Source organism: Somniosus microcephalus, chromosome 12, assembly GCF_052327205.1.
Source record: "Somniosus microcephalus isolate GS21.2 chromosome 12, FLI_Smic_1.0, whole genome shotgun sequence".
Classification (NCBI taxonomy): Eukaryota; Metazoa; Chordata; class Chondrichthyes; order Squaliformes; family Somniosidae; genus Somniosus; species Somniosus microcephalus.
The window spans coordinates 53949401-53965844 of record NC_140998.1 but is presented as its reverse complement, the minus strand read 5'-3'; the positions used below and the strand labels follow the sequence as shown (position 1 = coordinate 53965844).

General features: G+C 43.8%; 1 protein-coding gene across 2 annotated transcripts in view; it reads left to right on the top strand.

The window, feature by feature from the left end:
* Positions 1-16444, top strand: part of ttc8 (tetratricopeptide repeat domain 8) — a 59136-nt gene that overhangs the window by 12946 nt on the left and 29746 nt on the right. Inside the window, exons 2-4 of one of the 2 annotated variants that reach the window (XM_086002882.1) lie at positions 178-207; positions 10319-10439; positions 12284-12347. In XM_086002882.1, coding sequence (XP_085859008.1) covers positions 178-207; positions 10319-10439; positions 12284-12347 — 215 coding nt within the window. The remainder of the gene's footprint in view (positions 1-177; positions 208-10318; positions 10440-12283; positions 12348-16444) is intronic. The other variant, XM_086002883.1, reaches the window with a different exon arrangement.

The following is a 16444-nucleotide window of genomic DNA, read 5'->3' as shown; positions in this document are numbered from 1 at the left end:
TGGGCGAGGCAAAAAAACATTAAAAAACCGCAATGCCAATTTAGAGGAAAAAATCTGGAATATTCCTCTCCAAAAAAATGGATAAACTTTCATTTGCTTCAATATACTGCATTCTGTTTTAACATTTAAACTGATTTCTGTTCATTTGTTGATATTTTCTTTTTCATGCTTCCCAAGGAAACTGAAACTAAAATCATTGTAACTGAGGTAAACCCTCCCCCCCTCCCCTCACCAATCTAGGTTCTCCCGCATCCCTTTTCACGTGCTCCCTTCTTCATTCCATATCTGTGCAATCTTTAGAAAAAAATTCTTCTCGATAAAATTAGCCATGCTAAAAATAATTTCAGTAAAATATTTGGTGAATATTAATGGATATTATGGAGAAAACTATTAACAAAATTAACACTCTTATTTTTGATTTTGTTGTAAAAATGCTGCTTTTTTCTGCTGCACCTAGCTTGTTTCTTAGCTTTTTCCTCCCTTGTTTTATGCCATTCTTTCATTCGTTTTCCCCATAATTAAGGTCTTTTTTACTGGCTTTATTTAATGCTATCTTGTTTGTGTTTAATGCATTTTGACTTTCATTTTGCTGCTTTAATTCTGTTCTGTCTTTTTCCTGTTGTCTATTTTGTTTTAGAATTTTATCTTAAATTTGCCATTGGTCTGTTATTATCGTGACTGGGAGCGGGAACAGGACCTTGATGGGAGGAAAGTGCATTGAAAACCATTAAAAATCATGGTGGCTTTTCAATGTTGCCACTGTATTCGATGGAGAGGCAGAAATAGTTTATTGGCAGGAGGAAAGAATAGCGAGAAATTTTTCCTTTAAGCTGCGCGTCCGCAGCTCCCGCACAGCCGGCTCACCGGCTTTTAAATAGGAAAAACAGTGCAGCCTGTGGAACAGCAGTGAATGATAGACCGCAACTTCAGGACTTCCATGTTAGGCTGCGCATGCACTAAATCCTGAAGTTGCGGTAAGTTTCAAAGGCAAAATGATGGTGAACACTGCCAGTTTGTGGCCATCAGGGCTGACATTTTTTCACTTTAGTGGAGGGTACTTATCTTTATTCTTGTAATTAGATTAGCTAGTTTTCTTATTATGCTAAGTTTAAACATCAAGTCCTGTGCTGTAATTCTTATCATAGAATCTTACAACACAAAAGGAGGCCATTCAGCCCCTCATGCCTGTGCCGGCTCTTTGAAAGACCTAACCAATTTAGTCCCAAACCCCAGCTTTTTCCCTATACCCTGCAAATTAGTCCTCTTCAAGTACATGTCCCATTGCCTTTTAAACGTTCCTATGGAATCTGATTCCGTCACCCTTTCAGGTAGTGCATTCCAAATCTTAACAACCCTCTGTGTGAAGAAATTTCTCCTCATTTCCCCTAGTTCTTTTGCCAATTATTTTAAATCTATGACCTCTGGTTACCAACCTACTTTATAGAGGAAATAGTTTCTCCCTACTTGCTCTATCAAAACTCCTCATAATTTTGAATACTTCTATTAGGTCTCCCCTTAACCTTCTCTGCCCTAAGGAGAACAATCCCAACTTCTCCAATCTCTTCACATAACTGAACTCCCTCATCCCTGGCATCATCCTGGTAATCCTCCTCTGTACCCTCTCCAGGGCCTTGACATCCTTCCTAAAGTGTGGAGCCTGGAATTGTACACAATACTCCAGCTGAGGCCTAACCAGAGATTTGTAAAGGTACTAGAAAGGCTGGCGGTAATTAAAGTGGCTACATCACCTGGTCCGGATGGGATGGATCCTAGGTTGCTGAAGGAAGTAAGGGTAGAAATTGTGGAGGTGCTGGCCATAATCTTCCAGTCCTTCTTAGATACAGGAATGCTGCCAAAGGACTGGGGGATTGCAAATGTTACACCCTTGTTCAAAAAAAGGGGAGAAGGATAAACCTGGCAATTACAGGCCAGTCAGTTTAATGTCACTGGCAAGGAAGCTTTTAGAAACAATAATCGGAAGAAAATTAACAGCCACTTGGACAAGCATGGACGAATAAAGGAGAGCCAGCACGGATTTGTTAAGGGCAAATCATGTTTGACTAACCTGATTTGAGTTTTTTGATGAGGCAACAGAGAGGGTGGATGAGGGCAGCGCAGTTGATGGTGTGTATATGGACTTTCAAAAGGCGTTTGATAAAGTCTCACATATTAGGCTTGTTAGCAAAATTGAAGCCCATGGAATAAAAGGGGCAATAGCAGCATGGAAACAAAATTGGCTACGGGATAGAAAACAGAGAGAGTGGTGGTGAATTGCTATTTTTTGGACCGGAGGGAGGTATACAGTGGCGTTCCCCAAAATTCAGTACGAGGACCACTGCTGTTTTTGATATACATTAATGACTTGGACGAGGTACAGGACACAATGTTGAAATTTGTAGATGCCGCAAAACTTGGAAGTGTGGTAAACAGTGAGGAAGATGGTAATAGATTTCAAGAAGAAATAGACAGGCTGGTGGAATGGGCAGACACATGGCAAATGAAATTCAATGCAGAGAAGTGTGAGGTGATACATTTTGGTAGGAAGAATGAGGAGAGATCATACACACTAAATGGTACAATTTTAAAGGGGGTGCAAGAACAGAGACCTGGGGGTGTTTGTGCACAAATCTTTGAAGGTGGCGGGGCAGTTTAACAAAGCAGTTAATAAAGCATATGTGATCCTGGGCCTTATAAATCGAGGCACAGCGTACAAAAGCCAGGAAGTTATGCTAAACCTTTATAAAATACTAATTCGGCCCCAGCTGGAGTATTGTGTCCAATTTTGGGAACCACATTTTAGGAAGGACGTGAAGACTTTAGACAGGGTACAGAAGAGATTTACTAGAATGGTTTCTGAGATGAGGGGTTACAGTTACGTGGATAGACTAGAGAAACTGGGGTTGTTCTCCTTGGTGCAGAGAAGACTAAGAGGAGATTTGATAGAGGTGTTTAAAACCATGAAGGATTTAGAGTAAATAAAGGGAAACTGTTTCCAATGGCTGAAGGGTCAATAACCCTTTAAGGTGATTGGCAAAAGAACCAGAGGTGACATGAGGAAAAAAGTTTTACGCAACGAGTGGTTAGGATTTGGAATGCTCTGCCTGATGGGGTGGTGGACACAGATTCAATAGTAGCCTTCAAAAGGGAATTGGATAAATACTTGAAGGAGAAAAAAATTGCAGGGATTATGGGGAAAGAGCGGGGAGTGGAACTAACTGGATTGCTCTTCGAAAGAGCCGGCGCAGACTTGATGGGCTGAATGGCCTCCTTCTGTGCTGTACTATTTTATGTTTAGCATGACTTGCTTGTTTTTATATTCAGTGCCCCTATTTACAAAGCCAAGTATCCCCATACGCTTTCTTAACTGCCTCATCAACTTTACATGCCACCTTCAAAGATTTGTGAATATGTACCCCCAGGTCCCCCTCCTCTTGCACCCCCCCTCAAAACAGTACCATTTAGATTATGCTGCCTCTCCCCGTTGTTTCTCCCAAAGTGCATCACGTCACACTTATCCGCATTAAATTGCAGCTGCCATGTGCCTGCCCATTTCACCAGTCTGTCTATATCTTCCTTAAGTCTGCTTTATAAATTGGTCCTTGCCATTCAATTCAGAATCAGCAATTGTTTCTATGAATTTTGTAATGTTAAACATGCTTTTGTTTCAATAATATTATTTCGTGTGAATAATATGTGAAATCAGCCAGGTGAAATGTTCTAAATTAAGTCAACCTGTCACTGGTATTAAGGGTATAGCCTTGTATTTTTGAGATTAAAGATGGTTTATATTATATGGATTAATGGGATTTATAACATTGTTCTTGAGCTCTCGCCACCCTTTAGCTGTTCAAATAAGGCTCCTGTAATTGACAACATCCTCAATATTGGTGAATGTGCACTCAAGTCTGCTTGTGCCCCTTGGTAACAGAATGTTGTCACAAGCCACATTCCTCAGTGGCAAGGGAGAGGTGTTTATGGTGGATGTTGAAAATTAAGCTTTGGTGTTCCCACTGTGCTGTTCGAGCAGGAAGTCTGACAACATAGAAGTGGTGAAGAGAAATGGGGGAGTGGCATCATCAGTATATATATTTGGAAATTGACCCTGTGGATGATGCCAATGAGGGGCAGCATGTGAAGCACAGGGGCTAAGAATAGACTCTTTTGGGGAGGGGTGGCTGCAAGAGGTGAGAATAATCATCCTTATCCAGTGGATGTGGTGTATTTGGACTTTCAGAAGGCTTTCGATAAGGTCCCACATAAGAGATTAGCGTGTAAAGTTAAGGCACATGGGATTGGGGGCAAGGTATTGACTTGGATAGAGAACTGGTTGGCAGATAGAAAGCAAAGAGTTGGAATAAACGGGTCTTTTCCGAGTGGCAGGCACTGACTAGTGGGGTACCGCAGGAATCGGTCCTTGGACCCCAGCTATTCACAATATATATTAATGATCTAGACAAGGGAACTAGATGTAATATCTCCAAATTTGCAGACGACACAAAGCTGGGTGGGCGTGTGTGCTGTGAGGAGGATGCCGAGAAACTACAGGATGATTTGGACAGGTTGGGTGATTGGGCAGAAGCATGGCAGATGCAATATAACATGGATAAATGTGAGGTTATCCACTTTGGTGGCAAAAACAGGAAGGCAGATTATAATCTGAATGGCAATAGATTGGGAGAAGGGGAAGTGCAACGAGACCTGGGTGTCCTTGTGCACCAGTCGCTGAAGGTAAGCATGCAGGTGCAGCAGGCGGTTAAGAAGGCAAATGGTATGTTGGCCTTCATAGCGAGAGGGTTTGAGTACAGGAACAAGGATGTCTTGCTGCAGTTGTACAGGGCCTTGGCGAGACCACATCTTGAGTATTGTGTGCAGTTTTGGTTGCCTTATCTGAGGAAGGATATTCTTGCCATGGAAGGAGTTCAGCGAAGATTCACCAGGCTGATACCTGGGATGGCAGGAATGACGTATGAGGAGAGATTGGGTCGATTGGGCTTGTACTCGCTGGAGTTTAGAAGAATGAGAGGGGATCTCATTGAAACTTATAAAAATTCTGGCAGGACTGGACAGACTAAATGCAGGGAGGATGTTCCCGATGGTCGGGGAATCCAGAACCAGGGGTCACAGTCTAAGGATAAGGGGTAGGCCTTTTAGGACAGAAATGAGGAGGAATTTATTCACCCAGAGAGTGGTGAACCTGTGGAATTCTCTACCACAGAAGGCAGTAGAGGCCAATTCATTAAATATATTCAAGAAGGAGTTGGATATATTTCTTAAGGCTAAAGGGATCAAGGGGTATGGGGAGAAAGCAGGGACCGGGTACTGAACTTGGATGATCAGCCATGATCGCATTGAATGGCAGAGCAGGCTCGAGGGGCCGAATGGCCTACTCCTGCTCCTATCTTCCATGTTTATCTATTTGGCATGAGACAACATCTGTTCCCAAACCTCATCCAAGTTTCTGCTTAAGGTAGTCTGAATTTGTTTTGGCTTAAGAAACAATAACATAGAAAAATAGGGCAGGAAAATACCAACTGGTCCATTCAGCCATCTCATTCAGAAATGGTGCAACCTTGATGCATCATCAACCGCTCTCCCATCCTCCCAGCACAGTCACACAATTTCCTGAGAGGGGCAAAACACCCGAGGTCACCTCTAGGGGAAAAAATAATTCTGGGAAGTTTCTCTTTGACACCTGATGGCAATCAACCAAGCTCCAGGAGATGGCAGTAACTGATGCCAATGGTAATGGGTAGCCCATCTTCCTTCTGTCTTCCTTTCCTGCTCCACAGCAATCTGAATCGTGAACATGAGAACTCTGCTTCTATGTAAATTATATGAAATTCACCTGAAAAATAATTTATTTATGTCATGTGGATGTAACACTTCTTGTAAACTTGCTACCAAATAGAAAATAGCACCGACAATAATCTTTTAGGCATGATCAGTAATTATTCTTGTGGAATTGCCTAATCTACTTGTAATATGTGGAGGATAGCTGAGTTTGAAGATAGAGGAATACTAGTTTTGATGAAGGAACTAAATCTAAAACATTAAAATCTTTTTTCTTTTAAATATCGACAGACCTGTTATGCATTTCTGGCATTTTCTGCCGTTAATACAGAGCAAGCCGAGTAAACATTGAACTACAGTACTATACATTAAATGGTAATGCTAGTTTATGAAATCAAATATTTAAGTTTACAGTTGTTATACACCATATGCAAATTTCTACATCTAGACACAGGTAATTGGTGAAAACATATAATGGGACATTTTCAAAGTAAGGTTGGGCTTAGCATAATGACCCAAATAACAGTTTTTTAATCATCTGAACCTCAATAATACTAATACTTCCTTGAACACATTATAATAATTTTCTTCATCTTGTAACCTTTTTATAAAATTCTCCTACTGTGCTGATTTAACTGATATTCCTCAAGTATGTCGTGGGGTTTTTTTTGGTATTTTTTTTCATATTGTTAAGTGGCAAGTTGGTTCCAAAATTGGCTCAGTGGCAGGAAGCAAAGGGTAATGGTCGACGGGTGTTTTTGTGACTGGAAGGCTGTTTCCAGTGGGGTTCCACAGGGCTCAGGACTAGGTCCCCTGCTTTTTGTGGTATATATCAATGATTTAGACTTCAGTGTAGTGGGCATGATTAAGAAGTTTGCAGATGATACAAAAATTGGCCGTGTGGTTGATAATGAGGAAGATAGCTGTACATTGCAGGAAGATATCATTGGACTGGTCAGGTGGGCAGAAAAGTGGTAAATGGAATTCAATCTGGAGAAGTGTGAGGTAATGCATTTGGGGAGGGCTAACAAGGCAAGGGAATACACAATAAATGGTAGGATACTGAGAAATGTAGAGGAACAGTGGGACCTTGGAGTGCATGTCCACAGATCTCTGAAGGTAGCAGGACAGGTAGATAAGGTGGTTGGTTGGGAAGGCATATGAGATACTTCCTTTATTAGCCGAGGCATATAATATAAGAGCAGAGAGGTTATACTAGAACTGTATAAAACACTAGTTAGACCATAGCTACAGTACTGCATACAGTTCTGGTCACCACATTACAGGAAAGATGTGATTGCACTAGAGAGGGTACAGATGAGATTTACGAGGATGTTGCCAGGACTGGAGAATTTTAGCTATGAGGAAAGATTGGATAGGCTGGGGTTGTTTTCTTTGGAACAGAGGAGGCTGAGGGGAGACTTGATTGAGGTGCATCAAATTATGAGGAGCCTAGATAGAGTGGATAGGAAGGACCTATTTCCCTTAGCAGAGAGGTCAACAGATAGCAAGAGTTTCTATAGTTATATAAAAAGAAAAAGGGTGGCTAAAGTAAATGTTGGTCCCTTAGAGGATGAGACTGGGAAATTAATGGTGGGAAACATGGAGATGGCAAAAACGCTGAACAAATATTTTGTATCAGTCTTTATGGTAGAGGACACTAAGAATATCCCAACACTGGACAAACAGGGGGCTCTGGGGGGGGAGGAGCTAAATACGATTAAAATCACTAAGGAATTGGTACTCGGTAAAATAATGGGACACAAGGCGGATAAATCCCCTGGACCTGATGGCTTACATCCTAGGGTCTTGAGGGAAGTGGCGGTAGGGATTGTGGATGCATTGGTAATAATTTTCCAAAACTCCCTGGACTCAGCAAAGGTCCCGGCAGATTGGAAAACTGCTAATGTAACACCCTTATTTAAAAAGGGTAGTCGGCAGAAGGCTGGAAACTATAGACCAGTTAGCCTAACATCTGTGGTTGGTAAAATTTTGGAGTCCATTATTAAGGAGACAGTAACGGGACATTTGGATAAACATAATTTAATAGGACAAAGTCAGCATGGTTTTATGAAGGGGAAGTCATGTTTGACAAATTTGCTTGAGTTCTTTGAGGACGTAACATACAGGGTGGATAAAGGGGAACCAGTGGACGTAGTGTATTTAGACTTCCAAAAGGCATTTGACAAGGTGCCACACAAAAGATTATTGCTCAAGATAAAAAATCACGGGATTGGGGGTAATATTCTGGCATGGGTGGAGGATTGGTTATCTAACAGAAAGCAGAGAGTTGGGATAAATGGTTCATTCTCAGACTGGCAATCAGTAACTAGTGGTGTTCCGCAGGGGTCAGTGCTGGGTCCCCAACTCTTTACAATCTATATTAACGATTTGGAGGAGGGGACCGAGTGTAACATATCAAAGTTTGCAGATGATACAAAGATGGGAGGGAAAGTAGTGAGTGAGAAGGACATAAAAAACCTGCAAAGGGACATAGACAGGCTAAGTAAGTGGGCAGAGATTTGGCAGATGGAATACAATACTGGAAAGTGTGAGGTTATGCACTTTGGCAGGAAAAATCATAGAGCAAGTTATTATCTTAATGGCAAGAAACTGGAAAGTACTGCAGTACAAAGGGATCTGGGGGTCCTGGTGCATGAAACTCAAAAAGTTAGTATGCAGGTGCAGCAGGTGATCAAGAAAGCCAATGGAATGTTGGCTTTTATTGCTAGGGGGATAGAATATAAAAACAGGGAGGTATTGCTGCCGTTATACAAGGTATTGGTGAGACCGCACCTGGAATACTGCGTACAGTTTTGGTGTCCATACTTAAGAAAAGACATACTTGCTCTCGAGTCAGTACAAAGAAGGTTCACTTGGTTAATCCCGGGGATGAGGGGGTGAACATATGAGGAGAGGTTGAGTAGATTGGGACTCTACTCATTGGAGTTCAGAAGAATGAGAGGCGATCTTATTGAAACATATAAGATTGTGAAGGGGCTTGATTGGGTGGATGCGGTGAGGATGTTCCCAATGATGGGTGAAACTAGAACTAGGGGGCATAATCTTAGAATAAGGGGCTGCTCTTTCAAAACTGAGATGAGGAGAAACTTCTTCACTCAGAGGGTAGTAGGTCTGTGGAATTTGCTGCCCCAGAAAGCTGTGGAAGCTACATCATTAAATAAATTTAAAACAGAAATAGACAGTTTCCTGGAAGTAAAGGGAATTAGGGGTTACGGGGCGCGGGCAGGAAATTGGACATGAGTCTAGGTTCAGATCGGTCATGGCCCTGTGGGTGGCGGAGCGGGCCCAGGGGCCGTGTAGCCTGGTCCTGCTCCTACTTCTTGTGTTCTAATTCTGTGTTAGATTTCAGGAGATGGTTCTATTCACAAGGATTAGTGGAGACCTCAGGAACAGGCTGCCAGCTAGGAGTCCTTCAAGAGTAAATTGGTCCTGTTCCTGGCTGGGGTGGAGATCACCTTTTACAGAAGGTAAGTACTGCAGGAAATACAGGAACAGAGTGATCTCCTGGATGAGTTTCGATCGCCTAGATGGGTCGGAGAGGAATTTCCCAGATTTTTTCTCCCAAATTGGCCATTGGGGTTTTTATCTGGTTTTTCGCCTCTCCTGGGAGATCACATGGGTTTGGGTGGGATGGAGAGTGGAAGTAGATTTGAGGTTAGGATCAGATCAGCCATGATCTTATTGAATGGCAGAGCAGGCTCGAGGGGCCGATTGGCCTACTCCTGCTCCTATTTCTTATGTTCTTATAACCAGGGGGCATAGATTTAAAGTAATTAGTAGTAGGATTAGCAGGAAATTGAAGAGAAATATTTTCACCCAGAGGACGGTGGGGGTCTGGAATGCACTGCCTGAAAGAGTGGTAGAGGCAGAAACCCTCATCACATTTAAAAAGTAATTGGATAGGCACTTGAAGTGCCATAACCTGCAAGGCTACGGACCAAGTGCTGGAAAGTGGGATTAGGCTGGAGAGCTCATTTTCGACCGACACAGACAATGTGCTGAATGGCCTCCTTCTGTGCCATAAATCTCTATGATTCTATATTTTCAGGTAGGGAGCAGTGGTATTTACTATTTTATATATACAGTAGTACATACTCTTTAATAATACTTGCATTGCATTTATTATCAAAATAATTTCCAAACTGGTGAGTAATAAGTTTTACTCATCAAATGATAAGTTACTTTAAAAAAAAAGCACTAGCATGAGGTAATACCTGAATCGCTAAATTAGTTTAAGGTTCTTCATTCTAGAATAGAAACTGCACTTACATTGTCATTTTAAATTTCAAATGTACTAAATACTGCATTAGATGCGGTGAAAATCAGTATGGCGAATGGAGTCTCCTTTTATTACTGCTATGTAGCAGCCTTAAACCATGACTTAACTACTCTCTTATCTCCCCACCCAACCTGCATGTGCTCTATTCCCCTAATTCCAGTTGTCATTGATGTAAATTTGTAATCATCCTAAAATTTTTGAAATTGATATTTACCTATTCTGTAGGCTGCATGGAGCTTGAAAACTCGAGCCTTGACAGAGATGGTGTATGTGGATGAGGTAGATGTAGATCAAGAAGGAATAGCAGAAGCGATGCTGGATGACAGTGCTATTGCACAGATTGCCCGTAAGTACTTTAGCAAATCAGTTTTGTTGATTAATTAAATTAGACCTGATTTTAATTCAGTCAAACCCTGATATTGAAATTTGCTGATGGCACTAAATAGGATGTTTGGCAGACAGTGAGGCGGACTGTAAAAGACTTCAGGAGGACAACGACAGGTTAGCGGAATGGGGAGACAGGTGGTAGATGCAATTTAATGTGAGGTCTGAGATAATGCTTTTTGAGAGGAAATAGAAGGAATGGGAGAATACACATAATGGAAAGATACTGAAGGAAGGATGTGGAGGAACAGAGAGACCTAGACATGCATAAGGAGTCTGATGGAATACTCTCCACTGGCCTAGATGAATGGAACTCCAACATCACTCAAGAAGCTCGACACCATTCAGCACAAAGCAGCCCGCTTGATTGGCACCCCATTCACCACGTTAAACATTCACTCCCTCCACCACCGGCGTACCGTGGCTGCAGCGTGTACCATCTACAAGATGCACTGCAGCAACTCGCCAAGGCTTCTTTGGCAGCACCTCCCAAACCCGCAACCTCTTCCACCTAGAAGGACAAGGGCAACAGGCACATGGGAACACCACCACCTCCAAGTTCCCCTCCAAGTGACACACCATCCTGACTTAGAAGTATATCGCCGATCCTTCATCATCGCTGGGTCAAAATCCTGGAACTCCCTCCCTAACAGCACTGTGGGAATACCTTCACCACACGGACTGCAGCGGTTCAAGAAGGCGGCTCACCACCACCTTCTCAAGGGCAATTAGGGATGGGCAATAAATGTTGGCCTTGCCAGCAATGCCGACATCCCATAAAAAAACGAATAAAAAAAATAGAGTTCCTTGAAAGTGCAAGTCAGTAAAGCCCGATACGAGAGTCCCAAAACAAGCGCTCTACTCGGAGCTCCGGCACGGCAAGAGAGCCCCAGGTGGGCAGAGGAAATGCTTCAAGGACACCCTCAAAGCCTCCTTGAAAAAGTGTAACATCCCCACCGACACCTGGAAATCCCTGGCCCAAGACTGCACAAAGTGGAGGAGAAGCATCCGGGAAGGCGCCGAACACCACGAGTCTCTTCGCCGGGAGCAAGCAGAAGTCTATCGCAAACAGCGGAAGGAGCGCACATCAACCCAAGCACCCCACCCACCCGCCCCTTCAACCACCGTCTGCCCCACCTGTGACAGAGACTGTAGGTCCCTCATTGGACTCATCAGTCACCTGCGAACTCATTTTTAATGTGGAAGCAAGTCATCCTCGGTTCCGAGGGACTGCCTAAAGGCAGGGAAAAAATACATTTTTTCCTGCCTTTTCTCTCAGTTCTGTAGAAGGGTTTTGACCCGAAACGTTGACTCTATTTCTCTCTCCACGGATGATGCCTGGCCTGCTGAGTTTTTCCAGCATTTTCTGTTGTTGTTTCACCATTTATCATTGTTGTTTTGAACGTCTCCTCCGAAAGATGGCACCCTCATACTGCACTGAGGTGTCCGCCTAGATTAGGTGGTCAAGTGTCTGGAGTGGAACTTGAACACACAACCTTCTGACTCAGAGGTGAGAGTGGTACCACGGAGCCTAGAATATTCGGCTTTTAAAGTTCATGTTTCACCACTGTTACCACATACTTGACTTATATTTAGCCCTGTTTAATGTATTAGTAATCAGCATATGTAAAAAAGTCAACTAGAATTCTGGTGGTTTTGTTTTTAGTTTGCTGAAATAGCAAATATACTTTTATATTTAAGTATCATTCACACATGATCATATGTTAAATTTAGATGATTAATAGAACAGTATTTGGATTTTGAACTAGATTTTCACAGCTATCTAAAAGTATTTTTTGTCTGCAGGACCTGGAACCTCTTTAAAACTGTCAGGAATCAGTCAAGGAGGGGGTCCTAGCCCAGCTGTCAGGTATTAAGAGCTTTAACTATGGATCCTTCTGATGGCTTAGTGAGTAAATGCACTGCATGTTGTTATACTGAACCATATGCACCAGGAAGATCTTCGGTTTGATCCCAAGTCTAGACTGAGTTAGCTGATCTCAGCCAGGGTGACAGTAAAGGTGCTGCCCCAATTGACTTTAGAACATTTAGGCTAGGAAGAGGGAAGATTAACCAGGGCTTCTCATCCTGATGGAAGGAAGGAAGGAAAGAAAGATGAAAGAAAGAATTTGCATTTATATAGCACCTTTAACGACCTCAGGACGTCCCAAAGTGCTTCACAACCAATTAATTACTTTTGAAGTGTAGCCACTGTTGTAATGTAGGAAAAGTGCACGTGAATGTCAGGTGATACAAGCTCATACTTGGTTGTGGTTTTTTTTGGTCAGCTTGGTATCTGATCCATGCAAAAACAAGCATCCTTAAGAGTCTCCAAACTAAGTTAATGAAAAATCCAAACAGTAGAATTCCTATTTCATCAAAAATGGAGTGCACAATCTCTCCCTGTAAGAACACGCTGCACTTGCCTAAGTCCAGAGTGTTTCGTTCTAGGTAGGTATTGCCAGAACTTCAGGATATCCAAATTTGCTCAGGGATAATACTGGAGTTTAACCATCTAAAAACGCAGCTTATCAGAAAAAAGCACTTGCACGTTTCCCGCTACTTGTCCAACCAACCTATGCTTTTGAGCATTAGCTTGGAGTGTTACCTGGAGCAAAGCGGGAAGAATGTTGGCCCCCAATGACCGGTCTAACTCCCAAGGTCCATTAGTGGCTGTTCAATTATCTATAGTGCTCTGGAGTACTGTGGACCTACCTGGCTCAGGTATTGGACTATGAAATTTGCCACAGAGGGTTAATTTCATTCCAAACTTCCATTGCAAGGATTGTCATTTTTGAGGCACCTTAACTCAAAAGAGCCCCAATTGTCCCTTTTCCACCACCTCCTCACCAAAGTCTTGGCTGAGATGCACTCATAGTTAAAAAGCAGCTGAAGCTCAAAGTTTAGGCTCACATATGAATAGTCACCAAGATGGGCCTGTTGATGACCTTGTTATATACTAACATGAGTCACTACCTTCAAAAGAGGAGTGGAAAAATTAGAAGTTGGATGAAAATTGAAGCAATATTTTGCTACCATATCAAAGTGCCAATGTAATAATTTTCACATATTAGGCATATTTGTGTGTGGTCTCATGAATAAATGCTTTATTTCGAAAACATTTTTAATAACATATATATCTGAATAGCATAAATTGTTGAATATCTTCTTTCTAGAATGCACAAAATCTAGATCCTGTCTGTAAAATTAATACAGGCTTTGTCTAAACTCAAACCTAATATTAGTTACTGAGAAAGTTATTTCTCTACTTGTAAATTATCATCTTAGGCAGTCGCTCGGAACCGAGGATGACTTGCTTCCACATTAAAAATGAGTTCTCCGGTGACTGATGAGTCCAATGCGGGACCTACAGTCTCTGTCACAGGTGGGGCAGACGGTGGTTGAAGGGGCGGGTGGGTGCGGTGCTTGGGTTGACGTGCGCTCCTTGCGCTGCCTGTGCTTGGCTTCTGCTTGCTCCCGGCGAAGAGACGCGAGGTGTTCGGCGTCTTCCTGGATGCTTCTCCTCCACTTTGTGCGGTCTTGGGCCAGTGATTCCCAGGTGTCGGTGGGGATGTTACACTTTTTCAAGGAGGTTTTGAGGGTGCCCTTGAAGCATTTCCTCTGCCCACCTGGGGCTCTCTTGCCGTGCCGGAGCTCTGAATAGAGCGCTTGCTGTGGGAGTCTCGTATCAGGCATGCAGACATTGTGACCCGTCCATCGGAGCTGATCGAGCGTGGTCAAAGCTTCGATGCTGGGGCTGTTGGCCTGAGCGAGAACACTGACGTTGGTGTGCCTATCCTGCCAGTGGATTTGCAGGATCTTGCGGAGACAGCATGGGTGGTACCTCTCCAGTGCTTTGAGGTGCCTGCTGTACATGGTCCAAGTCTCTGAGGTGTACAGCAGGGCGGGTATCGCTGCTGCTCTGTAGACCATGAGCTTAGTGCCGGGTTTGAGGTCCTGGTCTTCAAACACTCTCTTCCTCAGGTGACCGAAGGCTGCACTGGCACACTGAAGGCGGTGTTGGACGTTGTTGTCGACGTCTGCCCTTGTTGACAGTAGGCTCCCGAGGTATGGAAAGTGGTCCACGTTGTCCAAGGCCTTTTCGTGGATTTTGATAATCGGGGGGCAGTACTGTACGGCGGGGGCAGGTTGGTAGAGGACCTTTGTCTTACGGATGTTTAGTGTAAGGCCCATGCTCTCGTACGCTTTGGTGAAGGTGTTGACGATGGTTTGGAGATCGACCTCAAGAGTGTGCATAGATGCAAGCGTTGTCTGCATACTGTAATTCGACGACAGAGGATGGGACGACCTTGGATCTGGACTGGAGGCGACGGAGGTTGAACAGTTTCCTGTTTGTTCTGTAAATTAGCTCCACTCCAGTGGGGAGCTTACTGAGGGTGAGATGGAGCATTGCAGCAAGGAAGATCGAGAAGAGCGTTGGTGCGATGACACAGCTTTGCTTGACCCCGGTCCGTACGTGAATTGAGTCTGTGGTGGAACCGTTGATCAGGATCACGGCTTGCATGTCGTCGTGAAGCAGGCGGAGGATGGTGACAAACTTTTGAGGGCAGCCGAATTTGAGGAGGACACTCCATAATCCCTCACGGTTGACAGTGTCGAAAGCCTTTGTGCGATCAGAGAAGGCCATGTACAGCGGTTGGTGCTGTTCCCTGCATTTCTCTTGTAATTGACGTGCGGTGAAGATCATGTCCATTCTGCCCCTTAGTGGGCGGAATCCGCATTGCAACTCCGGGAGGAGCTCTTCGGCCACTGGGAGAAGGCGATTGAGGAGGATTCTTGCGATGACTTTCCCTGTGGCAGACAGCAGGGAAACTCCTCTGTAATTAACGCAATCAGACTTGTCACCTTTCTTGAAGATGGTCACAATTACGGCGTCTCTGAAATCCCCTGGCATGCTCTCCTCCTTCCAGATAAGAGAAATGAGTTCATGAATTTGTGCCAGTAGTGCCTCTCCGCCATGCTTTAGTGCCAAGACCTTGCTCTGTCAAGCCTGTGTGGTAGCTGGTGTGCAACGGCCACCCCACGTTAAAAGAATTCACGCAGAGGCATCTTCCACCCTTTAAAACGAAGTTCGGGACCTGGAACGTCAGGACCCTCATGGACAACCCCAACAGTGACGGACCGGAACGCCGTACTGCTATTGTTGCCCGGGAGCTCAGACGTTTCGACATTGACATCGCCGCCCTAAGTGAGACCCAGCGAGCAGGGGAAGGCCAGCTCAAGGAGCAAGGTGGTGGCTACAGCTTCTTCTGGAAAGGAAAACCTGAGGAAGAACGCTGCCTCCATGGGGTAGGCTTCGCCATAAAAAATGAACTGGTTGGGCATCTCGGAGACTGTCTTAGCGGTATAAATGAGCGCCTCATGACTCTTCAGCTCACCCTAGCCCGGAACCAGTACGTACGCCCCAACACTGGAAGCCACAGACAAGACCAAAGAGAAATTCTACTCCAGCCTCGAACAGTCCCTGTCCCGAGTCCCAATGAGCGACAAGCTGATCCTCCTTGGCGACTTTAACGCCAGAGTTGGAAAGGACACAGACCTCTGGGGAGATGTGATCGGCAGAGAGGGTGTAGGGAAAGCCAACTCCAACGGTACCCTCCTCCTGTCGAAATGCTTAGAACATGGCCTTGTCTTAACCAATTGTAAATTATAATCAATATATGTAAAACTTTTGAAATAAATTCAAAATGTTTTTAAAAATTGCATAATAAGCTATACCTGTCATTCTATGGGGATAATTTTAACCTAATCCGCTCATCGGGAAACTGACGGGATCGATTGGCCGTCTGTTTTATACCCTTCCTGATTTTACTTTCAATTTACTTCATTGGAAATTAAAATCAGGCGGGGTGCAAAAAGGGGCATAACCGATCTAATCACGACAGTTTCCGGCTGGGCAGGTTAAGTTAAAATGACTCTCTTATTAGTCACTTGCTGTACATCTAT